Source organism: Tuber melanosporum (genome assembly GCF_000151645.1).
Source record: "Tuber melanosporum whole genome shotgun sequence assembly, scaffold_14, strain Mel28".
Classification (NCBI taxonomy): domain Eukaryota; kingdom Fungi; phylum Ascomycota; class Pezizomycetes; order Pezizales; family Tuberaceae; genus Tuber; species Tuber melanosporum.
The window spans coordinates 965,038-983,856 of NW_003298797.1; the positions used below are offsets into that span (position 1 = coordinate 965,038).

General features: G+C 45.9%; 3 protein-coding genes; 1 reads left to right on the forward strand and 2 right to left on the reverse strand.

Moving 5' to 3' along the window:
- Positions 1-2,966: 2,966 nt before the first annotated feature.
- GSTUM_00004694001 (uncharacterized protein) lies at positions 2,967-3,870 on the forward strand. XM_002836323.2 has 3 exons: positions 2,967-3,329; positions 3,387-3,513; positions 3,573-3,870. The coding sequence occupies exons 1-3, from the start codon at positions 3,317-3,319 to the stop codon at positions 3,733-3,735; spliced, it is 303 nt and encodes a 100-aa protein (XP_002836369.1). The 5' UTR covers positions 2,967-3,316; the 3' UTR covers positions 3,736-3,870.
- Positions 3,871-3,873: 3 nt separating this feature from the next.
- Positions 3,874-5,429, reverse strand: GSTUM_00004695001 (uncharacterized protein; the record flags this gene model as incomplete). Its single annotated transcript, XM_002836324.1, has 5 exons — positions 3,874-4,552; positions 4,605-4,810; positions 4,877-4,981; positions 5,037-5,149; positions 5,204-5,429. 5 exons carry the CDS (start codon positions 5,427-5,429, stop codon positions 3,874-3,876), a joined length of 1,329 nt encoding a protein of 442 aa, XP_002836370.1.
- Positions 5,430-12,494: 7,065 nt separating this feature from the next.
- Positions 12,495-14,611, reverse strand: GSTUM_00004696001 (uncharacterized protein). XM_002836325.2 has 4 exons: positions 13,941-14,611; positions 13,430-13,852; positions 13,047-13,357; positions 12,495-12,994 (listed from the first exon to the last, which is right to left on the reverse strand). Exons 1-4 carry the CDS (start codon positions 14,095-14,097, stop codon positions 12,707-12,709), a joined length of 1,179 nt encoding a protein of 392 aa, XP_002836371.1. The 5' UTR covers positions 14,098-14,611; the 3' UTR covers positions 12,495-12,706.
- Between the last annotated feature and the right edge of the window lie 4,208 nt (positions 14,612-18,819).

Genomic DNA, 18,819 nt, shown 5'->3' on the forward strand with positions numbered 1-18,819 from the left:
TTGAAAAGAAAAGAAAAGTACGAGTTAGAGAGCATTTGATTCCACAGAACATCGAGAAAGTGAGAAGGGGAAGGGAGGGGGGAAGAAGAAAAAAAACGACGATGAAGCGGTGTGGAAGGAGAAAAGAAAAAGTGAAATACCGGTATGGATACCTACGTATGCAAAATATCCCTATTTGATATTGCATGGTGATTTATTCCTTTGCTTTTTGTTAGAAGCAGTTGGATTCCAACAAAAGTGTTGAGAGCGAGAGAGTTCGGCGTTTCCCGTACTACATACCGGTACCCCCTCTCCTCTCACATGGGCTATATGATATGCATCTATCACTCGATATCACTCGTGCCCGTTACTCGACCGGTGCTGCTCCTGGGAAACCCCCCACGTATCTCCAGCTAAAGGCCTAGGTTCAGGAAAAAGAGCTCTCCACAGACCTTTTTTTTCCTTCTCCCCCCCCATGTAAGGGTTTAAAAATACTTGACCCTATAGTTTTGTTACCTGGACAAGTAATCCTGGAAATGCGCTTTAGTGCACATTAGCCTGGCTTGCAACACTTATTCGGCAGGTGTGTGCGCTTTTCCATCCGCTCGGGGGGGGGGCGCAGGGAAAGTTTGGGTCTACAAGTACTACTCCCCCAGTTCGTCATACATGGTTATTATGATAGGTTTTTTTCATAAATCGGGTCAACACCACGCCCTTGGCGACAAAAACCCTCCGGATACCGTCGGCCATCGGAAGTGAAACCATTGTGGGGGAATCTCTTCACCTTTATCCCATCATAAAATGGTGAAAAATAGACCTGAAGAAAAAGGGAAGAAAAAAAAGGCAAATCTAATGAACTTGTCATATTTTTACCATAAATTATTTTTTTCCACAAAAAGTCAGAAAGGACTTCTGTTGTCGGTTAGTTCTTATTGCTGCTGCACTTGCTAAATTAAAAGTTGTGCATGTGAGTTTTGGGTAGTAGTGCCAAGAAGAATTCTAAGGAAAATCGCTATACGAGTAGTAGTTACTTGTACGACAAATCCTTTAGACTACCGGTAACTCTTTCGGTACTCAAGTACTGTAGGTCTCAGCTCGACTTTTGGTCGACCTTTCCTTTTTTTCTCTCAAAAGTTCATTTGGATAAATTCATTTGGGCCGTTTGAGGAATACCGACTTGTCGACAAGTCTGTGAGTATTTCATTGCTACGATAATATTACGATAGGATTTTCTCGGAGAAAGGAAGTGATTAGTTATGAATGAGTAGAGTACTAAAAAAGTACCGTACTAGTACAAAAGCTACAGTCGTAACCTTATGATACAATACCCACGACGAAACCACCTACCTTACTGGTATAAGTAAGCCAGTTAGCGAACAGGGATCAACAAACAATTTTTTTCGTTACCCTACCTTTTACAAGTTGCCACCTTTTCCCATCTTTGCCCATGATACCAAACCAAACCAAGCCAAACCAAACCGAATAGGGTACTCGAGTAACTGGTCGGTACCGGTATTCAACCCCTGTCCGACAACAAGCCCAGTTTCGTTCATTCGTTCGTTCGTTCGTTCGTGGGTACGAGTACTTATGAAATATAGTTATGAATGTAATCTCAAACTCGTCCGATGGAAAAGTATAAAATAAAATAGAAAAAAATAAAAAGTAAAAAAAAAAGGTCTCGAACCGAAGTCAAGAGGGGGAGGGGGGGGGAGTAAGAAGAGCACGGTCCTCAGTGGCTTTTTTCTTCCCCCCTCCCTCCTCCCCTCCTCCCTCCCCCTCCTCCCTCCCTCTCGACCCACAAAACCCACCACCACCCACCATAATTAACGCCAAAAAAACCTAAAATGGAATTCGGGAAACCCGGGAGACCGAACCTAACTGTACAGTACTTTACTCGTACAGTAATACTTCAATTCGTCTGTCCGTTCGTCCCTTTTTCTTTTTCTTTTTTTCTTTTCTAATCTGCGGTTTTTCCCTTTTCTTTTTATTTTTTACGTGGCGGGCGGGTCCCGACTCGAGCCTCTCCGCACGTTTTCCCTGTGGATATAGACTAATACCGTAGTCTATGGTAGACTATTTAGTTGACCTTGTTATCATGCTTACCTGCTGAGAAACGAGTTTGTTCTCATTGGCTCGGTCGGTCGGGGTGAGGTGTGCTTTACCGGTTACCGGTATGAATTGTTGTTATTGAACTGTTGGATTTTTTATTAACTTTTGATATTTTCTTTCCTTCTAGGTTTGATTTATAACCGTTGGATGAAATGCGATACTTGTATCATATTCCCCGCAAAAATAGCCCCGGGTGTAGAGTACGGGTACCGATACTCGAGTTCTGTGTCGTGTGTACTTGTACTCGCGCCGTGCGCACGATACAGTATGGTATTTTCGACTCGTCGCTAATTTATCATCTCATACCATCTAACCGGCTGTGGTTGAGTAATCTGTCTCATATCGTGGCGGAAAAGGGAAAGAAGAAAGGCATTGGGAAAAAAGCCCCCCGAAGCCCTAAGTCCTTGTTACCAAGATTTGGACCATTTCTTTTTCATCCTATCATAAGATCCCCCGCGAGGGGAATGGGGCGAACAGGCACCACAACGGTTTATCAAAAAATTTCTTATTATGATAGGGAAACAAGTGACGTCAGATCTTGATTTTTTTTTGAATGCGGCTCTCCCTCCCGCTGGATAAAGGTGGATGATCGTCCTGGGGTTACTGGTAAATCCAATGCTTAAAAGGCTAAAATGGGAGCTGACGTCACACAGAAAAACGTTGGAGCGAATTCGTCCAAGCAAATGGGAAAGAGAAAAAACAGCATCTGTATTCCCTTGGGCCTACCTACCTGGGGACTTTCAAGCATGTGATTAGGCGTGGGCACCCCCCCCCGCGAGACGCCCTTGCTTGCTTCGTTCGGGCTATCGGTAGAGGTAGTGGTGGCTTCTACGCAAGAATGAGAGAGAGAGACTGGGACTAACTAAGTAAATTACCGTACGGGTACTCCACTCGAGTATGTCACTTCTGCCAACTTCCGCCACTTTGCTTGTTTTCAACCAATGTCCTGTCCATCACTCTGGTATCGCGGCGAGGACAACCACCTCGTAGTGCTGTGACGACATCCTGACATCGATGGTGCTTTCTTTACGGTACTCTACAATGTTCGAGTACCGATGGGCGAGAGCTCCCCAGAACGGAGGTTCTGTAGGAAGAAGATAAATCTATAAAAATGGGTCCTTGACCCCCAATCGACAGACATTTCCTCATCACCAATACACTCAAGCATTCGAGCAATCACAAATCCTTTAGACTTTTAACTTTTCAAAGCAAACAATCGTCAATCATCATGTCTGATTTCGGTCGGTGCTTTCCATAGTCCTCTGAAATTCTTTCGTTGGTTTCTAATATCAAGTTAGGAAGAAAGTCTTTCACCGACCAGGCTACCGACAAGATAACCCCAGAGTCCCAAAAGCCAACCACTCAGAAGCTGGGAGACACTGCCTCAGGTGCCTACGATAGAACCACTGGTGCCGTTCAGCCCGAGTAAGTCCTGATCATGGAATCCACTATCTAGCACTCACTGACAACTTATTTCCGTATAGTTCGCAGAAGTCCACTACCCAGAAGGCCACCGACAGCTTGCGCTCGGGCTCTGATGATGCCTCAAGCCGGTCCAAGGGAGTAGCTCAGTCGGCCACTGACACTGCCGACTCTGCTGCCCGGGGCGTGAAGGACACCATCGGTTCTGTTACTGGCAACAAATAAATTGGAAAGGGGTTTTGTTTGGAAGAATTATCTTCCTCGTGTTGGTGCTGGACTGATGGGCGGACTATCTTATGCTATACATAGTCATTAACAGTGTTCCCGGTGAAAGTAATCGAACATTTGTTTCATTGTAAAGTTTTAGTCTGAAAATTTGATTTGTTTGGAAGAAGACTCTCCAGCATCATGTGACGGCAATTTCCGTTTGTTTTTCCCCTTCCCCTTCCATTTAGCAGCAAGAACCTTTTCCCAATAAATTCTCTCTTCGTTCCCCTCCACGTTTGTAGCCTTAACCCAATTATCTCTTCCACTATCGTTTGTAACTTTCTTTCCTTTTTTGTCGTTGCCATCTTGCATCCTACGTTTCCGCTTTTTCAGTGCAGAGACCACCAACTCCGAGTCCTGCGCTTTACGCAGCCGCAGGTATGCCGTCGTCAACCCTTTCGAGTAATCGACATAATTGATGTTTACTGGGGGGCCATCTCTGTCCTTCAGAGTGGATGAGCGCTTTTTTCCATTATATCGATCCACCTGCCGGGTGATAAAAGAAGTAATGGTTTCTTTGGTTGTCAGCGGGTGTATGTTGGTTAGGTAGACAATTAGTCCAGATTCATAATCGGCATTCATTTTTTGATCGCCTTCCCGGACTGAGGCCGGATCTACAGGGACGGTTGGGAAAATCGGTAAATCAGACCACATTTGTTGAACCGACGAACCAGATGCCCCGTCGTGGCGTTCTGGCAGCCTTATGCGTGCGGGAGAGGTTGGTCGCCTCCCTCGCAGGTGTTGGTATTCCTCGTCTCTCTTTCTCCATTCATGCCTTGCCCGGGTTAGCTAATTTTGTATGAGGTATTTGATAACTATGAACTCACTTTGTCATAATTATCCAATCTTTTGGCCACAATCCCTGATTCTCTGCGTCTTCGTGCGACACCGCGGCGGATAGTATCACGAATGCCCATGCAGTATCACCAGCTTCGACAAACTGCACCGGCAGGTATTTTCTCGGCATCGCTGATTGCGATAGCATCCTAGCTACCCTCCCAGGGTTTAGAGTTATGCCTGTAACATGAGGCTCCTTGACGAGGAAGAGTTAAAATCAGCATATGCACCAGAATTCAAGTGGCCACGAGGGAAGGTCCACAATATAGATTGTGGAATCTTCTGAACACTTCGGGTGGCCCGCGGGGGATCTCGAAGAAGCCAGATATTCCTGCCGCCGCCGAATATAGTATTTGTCTTTGCTCAGCTGTAGCTAACGTTAGCTGCATTGACAACATATATGGCTTCTGAATCAAACCTACTTGTAAAAAGTCCGAAGGATATTGAGTGAGAGCCTTTCGGAGGGTCATTTGCGATGGCTTTGGCTTCATCTCGGCCAACAGCGGACAGTCTAACAGCGCGGATAGATGGATAACTAACGCCCATATAATTAGCAGAAGGTAACCGGCAATTAAATTAGCTTTCTTACAGTCACTTTCCCCTTCCACAGATCGCATCCTTGCGGAAAACCATTCGGGGGGGCCACTTTCGATTCCATGATCCGAAAACAATATCTCGAGGGTCATCACCATTTCCTTCGCCAAGGTCGGGTCGATATAATCATTTTTGGTAGATTTCTCGGTAGGGGCGAGAGGCGTAGATTCCTTCTGTTGTTGGCATAAAGATTTTTTCTGGAGTTGCCTAGGAACAAACATTACACGTTACAGGGCACCTAGATGCTTTTTGTGTGTTGGATTTTGGTGGTGTGGAGTTGCGTTGGACAACTCGAGCTTGGATCGATGCGCATTATCACACCCAATCTACTTCACGTGGCGTGTTGCTCCAGCAACCGTCCTTGGCTGCTTGGCATCCAACACGCGATGGGCCATAGTCCACTGGGACGCTATGCCAACGCTGATACCGGTAGTCTACAGCCTTGGCCCCGAGGCTGCATTAACCTGAGAGGCATCTTGGCGCCAAGCTATCCCCATCGCAACTGAACCAGCGAGCACTGAGTGACACTTAACCTTCTTTTACTCCACTCTAGCTCCATTATTGTGCAGAGCTCAAGGCGCATTCGAGTAATACGGTGGAAGTGCCGGATACGGTCAATGGTATCATAAGTATCTAAGCGAGTTTACGAGATTGTATAATGCTAATAGGTCAGCTATCTTAATGTATGTGAATGCGGAACAATAGGGCTTAGTGGTCTTGCTGCAATGTTGAAGAGTCTCTTCAGCTAGCGTGGAACCTCACCCCTCACTTAATCCACGTCATGTCCAAAGAGAAATATTCTACAAGCATGGTACAGTACCGTACTGAGGGGTATTACAATGTAGGTGAAGGTCAAGTAGCCTCTCATGTGGGGGGGGGTATCAGAATCAGAATTGAGGTCGTGAAGGACTATGCCAAGTTGTAATTACAGTATCACTGTTGTATCTAGTAGTGAAACATCAGTTCTCCCGGGTTGATGGGTTTGCACATGGCTGGATAGTGTCTTGGCTCAAGCCTTCCACCCTTGCTGAATGTGAGGTGTGTTATTGGATAGGATCTTTGGGTACAGCATTGGTGATCTTTGTGATATAAGTTTTCACAATTCTCAAGGTGATTCGTCAGTCTTTGTTTTTTTTCTTCTTCTTCAGCGGTTTGCTGTACGAGTACGGTACGGTACTCGGGTGTGGTCAAGGCGGGAGAAAGGATCAGCGTTCAATCAAATATATTATCCTTGCATTGCAAGATCCTGTGGGGTAGTGAGTAGGTGGGTGGTCAATATGAGTTGAAAGGATGAGGCCCGATAGACACGAACAACCCGGAGTTGATAATATGCACATATTAGCACAGCTGGCTGCTGGCTTCCGGTGCAGGGTAAGAATTACCGTACTTGTATGGTACACGAGATTGAGTTTAGCATAGTCCTGTCCCATGGGGATCACTTGCGACCTCGAGAAGCCCTTCGGGATCTCCGATTCGTCATCTCCGGAGGAGTGCAAACACCGGTGCAACTGGTCTGGGTTCCTAACTTCTGCAATCCTGTATTTCCTCTCACGAAGTCTCTTGATCGATCAACATAATAATCCCTACCTTGCCACCACAGGCTTTCTGCCCTTTCTCGCCAATGCTCGAGGATTGCAGTTTATGGATCAGTCTGCTTCTCCTTGGCAGTCCCGTTCGAAAGCGATAGTAGTTCATCCTGGTCACCGCTTTGGAAAAGAAATTCAAAGGATGTGTCGATTGTTTATGAAGAGTGGGAAAGTGGCGGCAGGCGGTACAAGTTAGTGGTATGATACATGGAAATGTCTGATTCGAGTTGAACGTGGACGTTCTCAACATTACCTGAGATGCTGGTACGAGTACTGCACACCGCGGTACCAGCTCTGGCCTGAGGTATCATACGACGGGATACCGCTCTATCGTACCGCTACTAAGGATCTTCCTTTTGACCGACTGCTAAAATAGATTCGCGAGGTGAGATACCGGTAATAACCATTTCGGCCGTTCCCAGCCCTAAATTCTGCCAGCGGACTATTCGAGTAGACGATCGCTTCTCCCGGGCTCATCGAGCTCTTAGCGTTGTGTCTGTGCTCGCCGTAAATTTGGGTTTGTGACCTTTTGGTGATGGAAGAGGAAGGAGGGTGATTGGTTGGTGGTCTTAGAGTGGTGGTCAAATTTTATTTATGTCATATCATAATTATTATTGTTATTGTTGCACCCGGGCTTGAAGTAGAAGGTGATTGAAAGTCGTGCGGATTTGTGTTGGCAGCGGACAGGTCTATTCGAGTACTGGAGTGTCATTACCTTATTGGACGTGCTGCTGAGACGCAATCTAAGTTAAACCTGCGCACGAAATGGTCGGAGTCACCCCCAATCATTGGCATTCATGGACTCGGGCAATAAATTGTCCTAAAATAGAAGATCAAGTTTATAGCAGTAGGCAGTATCGCAGATATCCTCGGTTGTCTCGGAAGGAAATAAATTAATACGGCAAAATCCCACGATAGCTGCTCTTGGCCGTCGAGCTTTCTTTTTATATGATACCAAAGCCTTGGGGGTATTCGAAACTATCTCACCAGCAGCAGACACCCCGCTGTAGCCATCAAAGCAAATTTAGGTCTTTTTGACATTGCCATTACGGTTTTCGGTGCCCCCAGAATTACTGGAGGCCCGCAGAGTCATTTGGAGATATTAATCGTTGGTTTGGTAGAGGCTGACGAGATTATCCAGCTTACCAAAAGGAAAAAGAACATCTCCAAACCGGCTGCCCTGGCAATCCAGAGCCTCGTGAAGGTGTTAGATGCATTGCACAAGCTACTGGAGCCACCGCAGCAGGATGATGAGGATGGCTACAGAAAGCCGTGGATTGGAACCCAGAAGTTTATTAAGAAACAAAACTGAAGAAAGCAGTGGTAAAGCTGGAGGGGTTCAAGACAACATCTATTGTCTCATTAGTGGCAACAGTTGCTGGGTCCGGTCTAGCCCGATTCACGATTCCGTCTTGATTGATTTCCTCCGCCTTTGGCAGGACAAATGAACATGATCAATCCATGAGTTTCCATCTCCAGCAGGTCAAGGCACCGAACAATCGCCGCTGCTAGGATCAACTTTAGTGCCGCTATTTCTGGGCCTGGTATAGAGAATACCCCTATGTGTTCATTTGCTAGCCCTAGTACCCTTCCGATGGGCTTCGAGTGTGGAGCGGCAAACGAAGGGAGGTTTTCCGATATATTGTTTGAAACCATCGAGCAAACTGTGACCACTGCTATTGGTGGATCTGCTAGTGCTCGGAGAGAGATCCGGTCATTGGGCCTACCAAGCCTACGGGTAACTTAGGAAACGTGGACTTGGGGAGAATTTAGTTAATACGGAACCCAGATGCTTGTGCTGTGGTGAAGCCAGGGGGTATGAAATCCAGCGAAATCTCGAACCAAACACTTGCTAAACTTTCACAATTTTGTTTAGATGGTAGGGATAATATTGGTTCTAATAGTAGGTAACGAGAGGTGTTGTCCGGTGTCTATATGTGGTTGAATCTTTTAAACTGGACTCGACATGCGGACATCCTGATATCTATTGATCTGCGCCCCCCCGTCCGCCCCACGCATCCCTGGCCGTGCGGGAGCAGGAGGGCCTATTCTACCAGGAGACGACAGTGATTTAGATTGGAAAAGGATAGTCCTGTGTCTCGTAGCGACTACTGGTGACCTGAAGAACCTGCTATTTTCGTCTAGTCCCCAAGTTATACTCACTCGGCAGGATATCAGTGATGTAGCAAGGGAGCATCTAGAAGAGATACGAAGTAGGCTTGGACCCAACGGCATTGGGGAGCTTGAGCAAAGAAAAGAGCTTGTAGAGAAGGCGTGAAGACAGCAAAGCTCCATCAGGCCATATGCTGGCCGCCCGCTCTATGACAGGATCCTCCACCTGCTTTTAGGGCATCTCTGCAGAGAAGAAGCATCTTTTATTCTTAGAATACTTTCATGGGATGCGTGTGCGGAAAGAGAGTTGGCGTTGCGCGAGCTTAGCGTCGCAATCAAGCTGAAGCAAGGAGTCGGATCGCTCGAAAACCGGAAGTGATACGAAATATAAACTATGAGGTATAGCTGATGTGTGAGACGAAGCACATTCGCCGGGGCGGTGGTGGCACAAAGCTGAGAATGTAATCATCTATCTTCAGTACCAAAATGGCTCCCCCGTGGCCTACCCCGGCTCCCCCTGCTACTTCGAGATATGGAATCCATCGGTCAAAGGCCATACCGGTATTCTCGTATGTCGAAAACGAGCCCTCGTTTGCGTTTATGACATGGATCAATAGCCTGAGGGTGTAGCTCAGTCGGATATTAACTAAAGCGGAAACTGTGGGCACCCTATGCACTGGGCTTGGAATGGGGCAAAAGTCTCTCCTGAATATACCGAGCATGGCCCTTGGACAAAGGAGTATTGCGGCGTTATACCTGACGTTTCTCATGTTCTCTAACTTTGGAAGGAGTGCAGTCACGGAGCCAGATGAAACATTCGGAGATAAGAGTGCACTGGTATTCCATGCAACGTTCTAAATAGCTGTCAGAGAGTATGGCTATCTCCGATACGCTTCCTCCCACTGGGACTACCGTTTCTGAGGGGTGGCCGAGGCTCAAGTCGACAAGGATTTGATCAATTTAGTCTGCAAATTTGCAAGCTCTCTTGAGTATGTGGACATGGTGCAGGGCAGCAAACTTGGAAGGGCTCGACCCAACGCCAGAATACCCATAAAAAAGCCTCCCAGTCCAGGCCACGGCTGGCGAAGGCACTATGCTTGTTCTCAGTCCTTATTTAAGAGAGCCATAAGATCGGCGGCCTCGACCCCTGGGGTCATTCTACGTCCTGTGTCGCGGTGGCACGAGGACGCTCAGAGGCTGCGAAAGTCCCCCACGGAGCTGGCTCCAAAACGCTTCATTCACAGACCTTGTAACCCCCGCAATGATGGGTTATAGTGGGACTTTGAAAGAGCTTCCCCAAGAGGGCGCCTAGCCGGACGCAGTCGACAGCGTGGGCTGGGTCACGCCCGCACCGGTAGTGATATCGATGATGTGAATATACTACGAATGAAATACTGATACAACCTGCTTTCGCTCGATGTGGTATCGGGGTTGGATGTGCGCCTACTGATCGTGGAACTCCCGGAGGAGATTGGTGCTCAGCTAGCATCCAAGTCCCCGAGTGCGGCCTTCTAGCCAGCTGCAATTATGTGTCAGTGGTATGTTGTGGCGCATGTGGTATTTTTTCGGCAATACTACTTTTATGAATCTTATGACCTCTCCTTGTGGCGAGTGACTAATGGCAAGTAGGTTATTGGACTGCACTCACAGTCAATCACTCGATATAATAATCTAGAATTTTGTTGGACATACTTGCACGGTGCGCACTAGAGAACGCCAGTGTTGGTGTTTTTTCCTTTATATACGTTCCCTTCTCCCATTCCCTTCCTTTCTGGCTCTTCCCTTCAACTTTTCATACCATTCTTATCACGTTCAACCCTACACACTGCGCATGGTATGATACCTGCACTCGGCCACTCCCCACTCTTCGATTCACATCACTCTGTGAAACCCTTGCTCTGATAACCACCACTCCTTTAAACTTACTCAATAAATCTCAATTATCGTGGCTGTGTTCTGAAACCTAATATCATACCTACTGCAACAAAGCTTGCAAAAGCTCATAACCCCCCGCCCCGCAGAGATTTCTATTCTATCTTTTATTCACATGTAGTGTATATAGGAACATATCAGTTGGACATAAAGCACTGAGGTGGAAAAGATCTGGCAGCGGTAATAGAGTCTATTCAGAACAGAGCAGAAGGTACCACTGGGGCCGACAAGGGGCCCCTAAGCACTCACTCCACTTTACTTTGCCCAACGAACTCTAACAGCCTCAGATATGCCCAATGGTGGAATGCCACGGCGCGCGCTCACAGAAGTACAGTTCGGTGACCTACTTGATTGTTGGTCGTCTTTTTTTACGCCGGCTTTACAACTTAAGTATTGTACAAGTTGCCCAACTGTACTGCATCCGCCCATACCAAACGAAAGATCTAACCATTAAAGGACTCCCCCTGGGAACATACGATAGAAAGAGTCAGGATCACGGAGCAATCCTATGGGGAAAAAAAAAAATGGAAAAAAGAACTTTGGGGTGTTCGTCGGACGTGATTTGGATTTCAAATCATGATTTTATGATGAAATCACTCTGCTTATCTGCTTAAACACCCTGTGCTTGATGTGATTGGAATTGCAATTTGGGTCACTTAACATAACATTATTGTATTATATAGCAATTTTTAATTTTTAATTTTTTGGCTAAGAAATAAAAAAGAACAAAAAAGAAACAGAAAAACAGGTGTTGTGCTGATGTTTATCCAGATATGTATTATCCAAATCACACGATGAAACTCTAAACCAAATCGCATTGCCAAACACCCTGTGATCCCAAACCACCATTGCCAAACACCCCCCCCCCCTTCTAAACTTCTAGATTATGATCATTGGGGTAAGATGGAATCACGCGTATGGGGCCTAACGAATCCAAGCATGGTGGGAGATGATTTTTCATAAGATCGCATGCCCCTGTGGGTTGCCAGTCCTCTATGTATCATACTTTGTGCGCTTGGGCCTAATGTGTCGAGAATTGCGGCCTTGGGGTTCGCTGAACCAATTGTATATGATATGTATACAAGTTTCCGGATCTCCGAGTCTTTCAAAATTCAACTGGGAGGGGAGGGGGCAAGATCAGATTTTGGAAAATTTGGAATCCAGAAGTTAGTTTTCTGGATTTTAGCGTGAAAATGTGCCAGGACCACTTCTGGATCCCCTTCCAGGTTCCTGCAGGAAGTCTTCCATTGCGATAAACATCAAGATTTAGAAGTTTTGTGGTCTACGTGAACTCCGATGAATCGTTGAGCTCTTCTACATGATAGACCTTGTGAGACCTCACCCTCAGCGAGGCGCGGCAAGACTTGGTAGCAAAAGCTCTCTGGTTTCAACAGCCATGCCATGCCGCGCCCCGTTGAGGGCTCGCGCGGTCTGGGGCTTATATCGTAGCAAGCTGCGCCCATGTCCGTCGTTATTGCGTGTGGGGGACGCGGACTGCTTGCTTGGGGATATGGTTTTATGTTAGTTCACAGGGATGTTGACACGGGAACATGAATTATTCATGTCACCCTTTTCCCCCCATTTGGTGTTGTTTTAAGGCGCTGCAACAAGGTGCAATGAGTGGCCAACGATAAATTGTGTCCAAGAGCTATACCATTTAGCGGTCGTAAAATTTCCACTTGCAATTTTGCTTTCGTTACATAACCCTGAATTTCAAAACACGTAAAGTAACACTGGCATTGATATGCCGTTGGCAGGAAAGAAAACAGGAAAAATAACTAAAGTTGAAACAATCATAACATGCAAACTTGGCGTTAGCCCCAGGCAGCAACATAAGCCGATACTTATGCGACTCGTAAGCCGCACTCCTACTCATCATCGTCCTCATCATCGTCACTACCATCTTCATCTGCCTCTTGAAGCCAAGTGAGGAATGGCGCTGCTGCCTTGCGAACCTTCTTGCTCGTCTGAACATCGACGTACTTCTGGCTGGCCCTGCTACCCCATTTGGTGATAGTATCCTCCGAGGCAAGATCGTTTTCGTAGTATGCCATAAGAAGGGTAGGGATAGCTGAAATAAGCTCTGGATGGTCGTTGCCCACGAAACGCTCTGTTCCTCCCAAGAACGCTTTTTCATGGCGTTCGGAAGTTATCATCTAAAAGTCTGTAAGCTAAATGGTTTCCGTGTATGAGCATGAGAGCACGAACCTTCTTGAGAAGACCAGCGTGAACCTTGACCTGGTTCTTCTTGATGATATTCTCGTCGAAGAGAGTTTGAGCAAGTACTTGAAGAGTACGATGGTTCAACTCAATGCCAAGTGCTTGGGCCTTCTTATAAATCTCCACGTCGTCCACTTCGCCATTGTTCTCAGCTTTTTGTGCCACAATCCAAGATCCGAGTTGATCGAAGGGATTGTCACCACCGGCAGCTTCGTCGTCGCCCTCGATGACCAAAGAGCGCTTCAAATCATCGGGAAGGCTCTGGGCACGGGCCTTGATGGCTTCCTCTGACATGTCAACTGCCCAATCGTCATCCTTAGCCTCGACGCCATCACCATTTGTAGGAAGCTCTTTGGCTTCAGCTTGAATACGGCGGGTGAGTTCGTCATCAGAACCGCCGTCGGCCTCTCCATTCATATCTTCAGAGCCACTGTCCTTAGGGGAGTTGCCATTCTCGGCATCGCCGTTCTTCTTGCCACTCTTTTTAGAGACTCTGGCCTTCTTTTCCCTCTTTGGTGGGTTCTTGGTGATGAAAGAGGAAAGTTTGTGACGAGCATCAACATCGGTGCGTTGACCACAGGCTTTGCAATCGCGAAGAATAGTCCCATCCTTCTGAACAATCAGATCGGTCTCAGGATTCTTGCACTTCTTGCAAAGCACAAACTTAGAAATAAAGGTATCAAGATAACCCTGAAGTTTGCCTGCGTCATGGGCACCATTGATGATATATCGATCGTCAGTAGGGTTGGCAGTGACTTGGGCACCCAGCTCGAATCCGAAGAATTTGACAACATCTATATATTTACTATTAGTAAACTACCAAGCTTCCGTATCCACAAATGAAGATTCGATGGTATATTGAGAACTAAAAATAGAACTTACATGCAGGATCACGACTCAGGGAATGAGCAACACTACTAAGGTTGACAATGACCGATTTGATACCATTGCCCTTCCCTTCAATCTTGGACTGAAGACGTTCCATCTTATAACGGTAGAAGGGATCAGTAACATCGCGACGGACATTGATGGTAGCCATGATTGCGGTTTATCGGAGCTTATTGACTGGACGAAGTTTGCGTGGTGGTTGATGATTCTAAAGCAAGAGCGGCGAGAAAAAACAGCATGAACTGGACCGGATCTGATAGGCTAGTCGTGGAGAGGATTCCCTTTTGTTTGGCGACAAAAAACAAATGGAAAAAAATTTCTCCTTGATTTTGAGGTTGCCTGGAGAACAGATTTTTAAGTGATGGAGCGTATGTTAGAAGCCCGTCTGGTCTTTTTCAAAGGCCGTATAAGCCGAGAGCGAATCGATGGTGAATTTTTTGTGGGGGAAAGATTCATGAACAACGACGGCTTTGTTATTAATCTCCGGTTGTTCGTGAAAATAAAAATGCTCTCGAGAAGGCAAAGGAAGGGGGTAAGTGAACAGAGTTGATGAACACCTGTTTGAGGGTGTAGAGGGTGGAAACGCGGGGCAAACTTTTTTCTTCGGATTTTTTAGGGCAAAAGCTGGGGGTGGAGCAAAGAGAAACGGTCAGTGTGCGGAGAAGAGAGGAAGGAAAGAGGCGGTCGTTGGCGCAAAAAATTCCTTCCTTTAGAATGTTGTGGACCCGATTACTAAGCCTCGGTGGTATGATACTCCGCTTACGTGGCAAGCTGTCTTATCCGTTCGCCAGTTCCCATATCCCACGCGCTTGTACAGTACCGTAGTACCTTACAAAGACGGTGATCTCAAGTACGAAAATTTAACGATAAATAGGAAAGGCTATAAGTCTTTATTCTGACCTGGCAAATGATTCTTCGGAGAGGATCTGTCATGATATTTTAGGATTTTTAGGTTGTTTTGCCAGTTATTCCTCGTCCTGCACGGGTTAGCAACACTCCTGGTTTAAGCGCTTGGGAACGAGCTCTTGGATCACTACCGATCACTCGTCTATTCGCCTTAGGCATTCCAAGAACCAATCATTAGAGAGCCATTGCTGACAGAAGGCAGTATCATAGTAAAAAAAAAAAAGCCTTGACTTTTACGGCGAGGCCCTAAATTCTACCTCTATTGAGGGGTGCATAAGTTAGAACACATCAGTCCCCCACGTAAGTATCTTTAGTATTTTCATTTTGGGTTCCACCATTGCACTGCCAGTACCTGCACTGAGCCAAGTGTGGTGTTGCAGTCTACCATATCTGGTCTAGGCGGAACAACTCTACCTGGACCCAGCACAATATCTCTACGCAAATTACCTAAATCGTCTGCAAAGGATGTCTCTGCAGTACACTATATCAGTGGTCTCTGGTGGCCGTTGTAAATCGTTCTCTTCTGATGTGGAATGGGTTGTCTACTGTCATGGCTTGTTTGTCACCCAGCAAGAGTATGTATATCTGTCTCTAGATACGCTGATCAAATTTTTACACAGTTTACAACCGCACTCCTATGAACTCAAGCCCGGATAAGACATCCAAAACTCTCCTGTGTGATATAGTGAAAACTTATCCTCTGAAATATTTTAGAACGCATCGCATCTGACCTCTCCTTAATTACGAATTACCCAAGTCCACACCAACGAGTAGAGATAAATTATCCTAGGACAAATACCATATTAATATCAATAGAATTAGAAACAGTGCAGTAAAAATCGAATGGCAGAGTCTAGCGCCACGCTTAGGACACGGAAGGAGGAGAAACAACCGTATTCTGCTGCCATAATGCACGTTCGGGCACCGACCAGGATGCCCCGCTCCCACCCGCTATTTTAATACTACCAAACAGCACCGATATACGGTGTACCAGTAATCGTGTAGCCTGACACAACCTAAAGACTCACGGAAAGGAAGGTAAAGTCTCAGGTCTCTACGGAATTTCTATGAGCTAAATGCTTGAAGAGGCTTGGGGCTAGCAGCAATGACCTATGACTTAACAGAAGTTCCTAAATCTCAAGGGTAGGTTATATCATTAGAACAAACTCTCACTATTCCCTGACCGACTGAGTCTAACTTACGAACCAATTCTACTTCCCACTGGATATATCTCGAGTATTTATACACCTGACACATTATGATACCATAAACAGCCTATTCCGTCTGGGGCCCACTAATGACCTATCATACAACATTGCGAGGGATAGGGTTTATGCATTATTTTATGCAGTCCCTTGGCGGTCTGCAATTTGGTTCCTTGGCCTCCTCACGAGCGATACTGCTCCTATGATAGCCCAGCACCATCTTACTTTAGTCCCACCCCTTCTGGTTTTCATCAATTCGCCGAGTCCTATTTGAGTAGTGAGTTACCGTACCATTGAATCAGACATATCATTGTCATTGCATCTTCGCGTAACCTCGATCGCCTTGTGGGGCGATAGAGACATCCAATTCCGTGTTTGGCGCTGTGCCGTCTGAGGCAGTGCTAGCTGGTTGATTTCCTCTGATGAGTGACAGAAGATGAAGTCTGGAAAGCTTACATTTTCGGGCTCCAGATACCAACACAGCATCAGACATCACCCTGTTCGGAATGCCTCTCTCGCTATCCATGGGGGTCCCACTGGCTCGCCGTCATAAAGCCATTCAATTAGCCTTTCTTCCCTACCCCGAATAATGCCGCAAGACTAACTACCCCTCAAAAATAAAACAAAAATAAAGTGATATAGGCTCGATGGCAGGTTTGCAGGAACTATGCCGCTAGTGGGACTTCACCCAAGATCTCAGATATGTAGATGCTATAGGGATTTCGCCTTCTAAAGTCTTCAATTAACCTTAATAATCCAGAAAAACTCCTCAATCTAAGTTACCTATAGAGGCAGAGGCGTCTCTCCCGCATGGTCACTCGCCCCAAAACCTAGCCCACCCCCCGCGTAAGCATGTCTACATAGCTATGAGATCGAGCTGCGAAAAAGCTCCCCCAATTCACCTCGCCCCAGGATCAAGATAGACGGGCTACTGTGCCAGAGGCGCCGGGTAGAGTTATGATGAGTATTAATGTAAAAATCTTGGAGTTCGCTACCAGATTATCAGCAGAAATCCCGCACCAGCACTCTATAGGTTTAGTTTGACAGGTCAACAGAATAGCGAATATGATATCATACCAGTCAATGAGGTCCAAAGGGCTCGGGCTATATGGTGTCAGGAAAGCACTAATCTTCCTTGGGAACCTTTTCCTCTAAATATAGAGACTAGCTTAGTGGCTGGCCGGAGATATCATCTTCGTAAGAGTTCCTATCATAGTACTTCCTACTGCACGCTACCGGTCCTTTGTAGCTGAAGATGTCACGGGAAAGCATAAAACACCGGTCACTCAAAAACCACCTCCCCTTCTTGAATTGATACCAACGCACTTCCTATGAGGCCCACTCACACCCAATGCTTACCAGCACAACCCTCACCCCTCACTCTACCAAAAACCTAAGTTTCTCGAGTTCGGAGTTCGGCATAAATCTAACATAAATTTACCGGCACCCACCCACACATTCATATAGTATCGTATCATACCTACAGTTGCCTCGACTCTAGGATTCAATGGCACCCCACAGTTGCACGCAGGCGTGGTGTGCTGTCCTGTTCGTCGTGTAAACTTTGGAAGAAAACCCTCTAACTAGTAGTGGGTTCCCTCTTATTTCGCTTCCTCATAATAACATCTCCATGTACGAGTATACCACGCAAGTGTTAGTCAGGATGGTCCTTTCATTTGAATACGAATTCTCCTTGTTGGAAATTACGTTATTCCTTTGCTATCCTGTGATGGGGCTGTGTTGGTCATGTGACGCAGCCACATGACCAAGTATATAGGCTATTGTATTCTAGCATCTTCTAGAGATTTCCTTGGTGTGAGGCAGTGCTCGTGTAATGATAAAGGTGTATATAAAGGGCAGGTTCAGCCCTGTTCTTAGAGAGAACATGCAAGCTTGGATTAATCTTTAAGTCTTCAGATTTTATTGTAGTCATTATTGTTACTTCGTTATCACAATAGTTAGTACAATAGATATACAAATATTCTCAGGTTATGAGCTCGGATTTGTAAGATACTTTCACATTCCCACCATAAACCAGAAGCCCTCTGAAGCACTCTAAGTGAATGCATCACTGTCTTCCATCCTCAACCAATCCTCTATTACATCGTGGCGAAAGATTTCTTTTATGATGCACACGAGTGCCTACCTACCCCCTCTAAACACAGCCTTTACCACTGTAAAGGCTGCAACCACATCTGATCGCTAGACTTCGATAATTTGGTTCCTATATACTGCGAATATTACTACGAAAATATCTGAGATTATATATTAGATTATTTCAAGGATATAAATCAATACAAGTAACTTCCTGACACAAGACAAAAGAACTAAATGGTCTATATCACAATGTTATTCGAAAACGACATAAAATCTGACTTTAGCATTTCTGTCAAGGACTACTCCAAATTCCATAGTTAAGAAAATTATCAAATCTGGGCTAACACCTGGGAGATAGTCTTTAAAGTCCTGGATTTACAGGATGTAGTATCAGGCGAATCTGTGAATCCAGAACCTCCTTCCAAAGGTAGTACAACAACTTAGACTACGTGAGTCAAGGAATGGACAAGGAAAGACAAAAAAGCAAAGTTCTTCCTATACCAAGCTATTGACACTACCTTCCATGCCAATATCTTTGCCAACACAACCTCCAAAGGTGTTTGACAAGCCTTCAAAAATAGATTCGACAAAGAAACCCTTGCAACCAATATGACCGGTTGAGAACAAGCATCCCTCTTATTTTGCCGTGACTCATGGTTACCCAA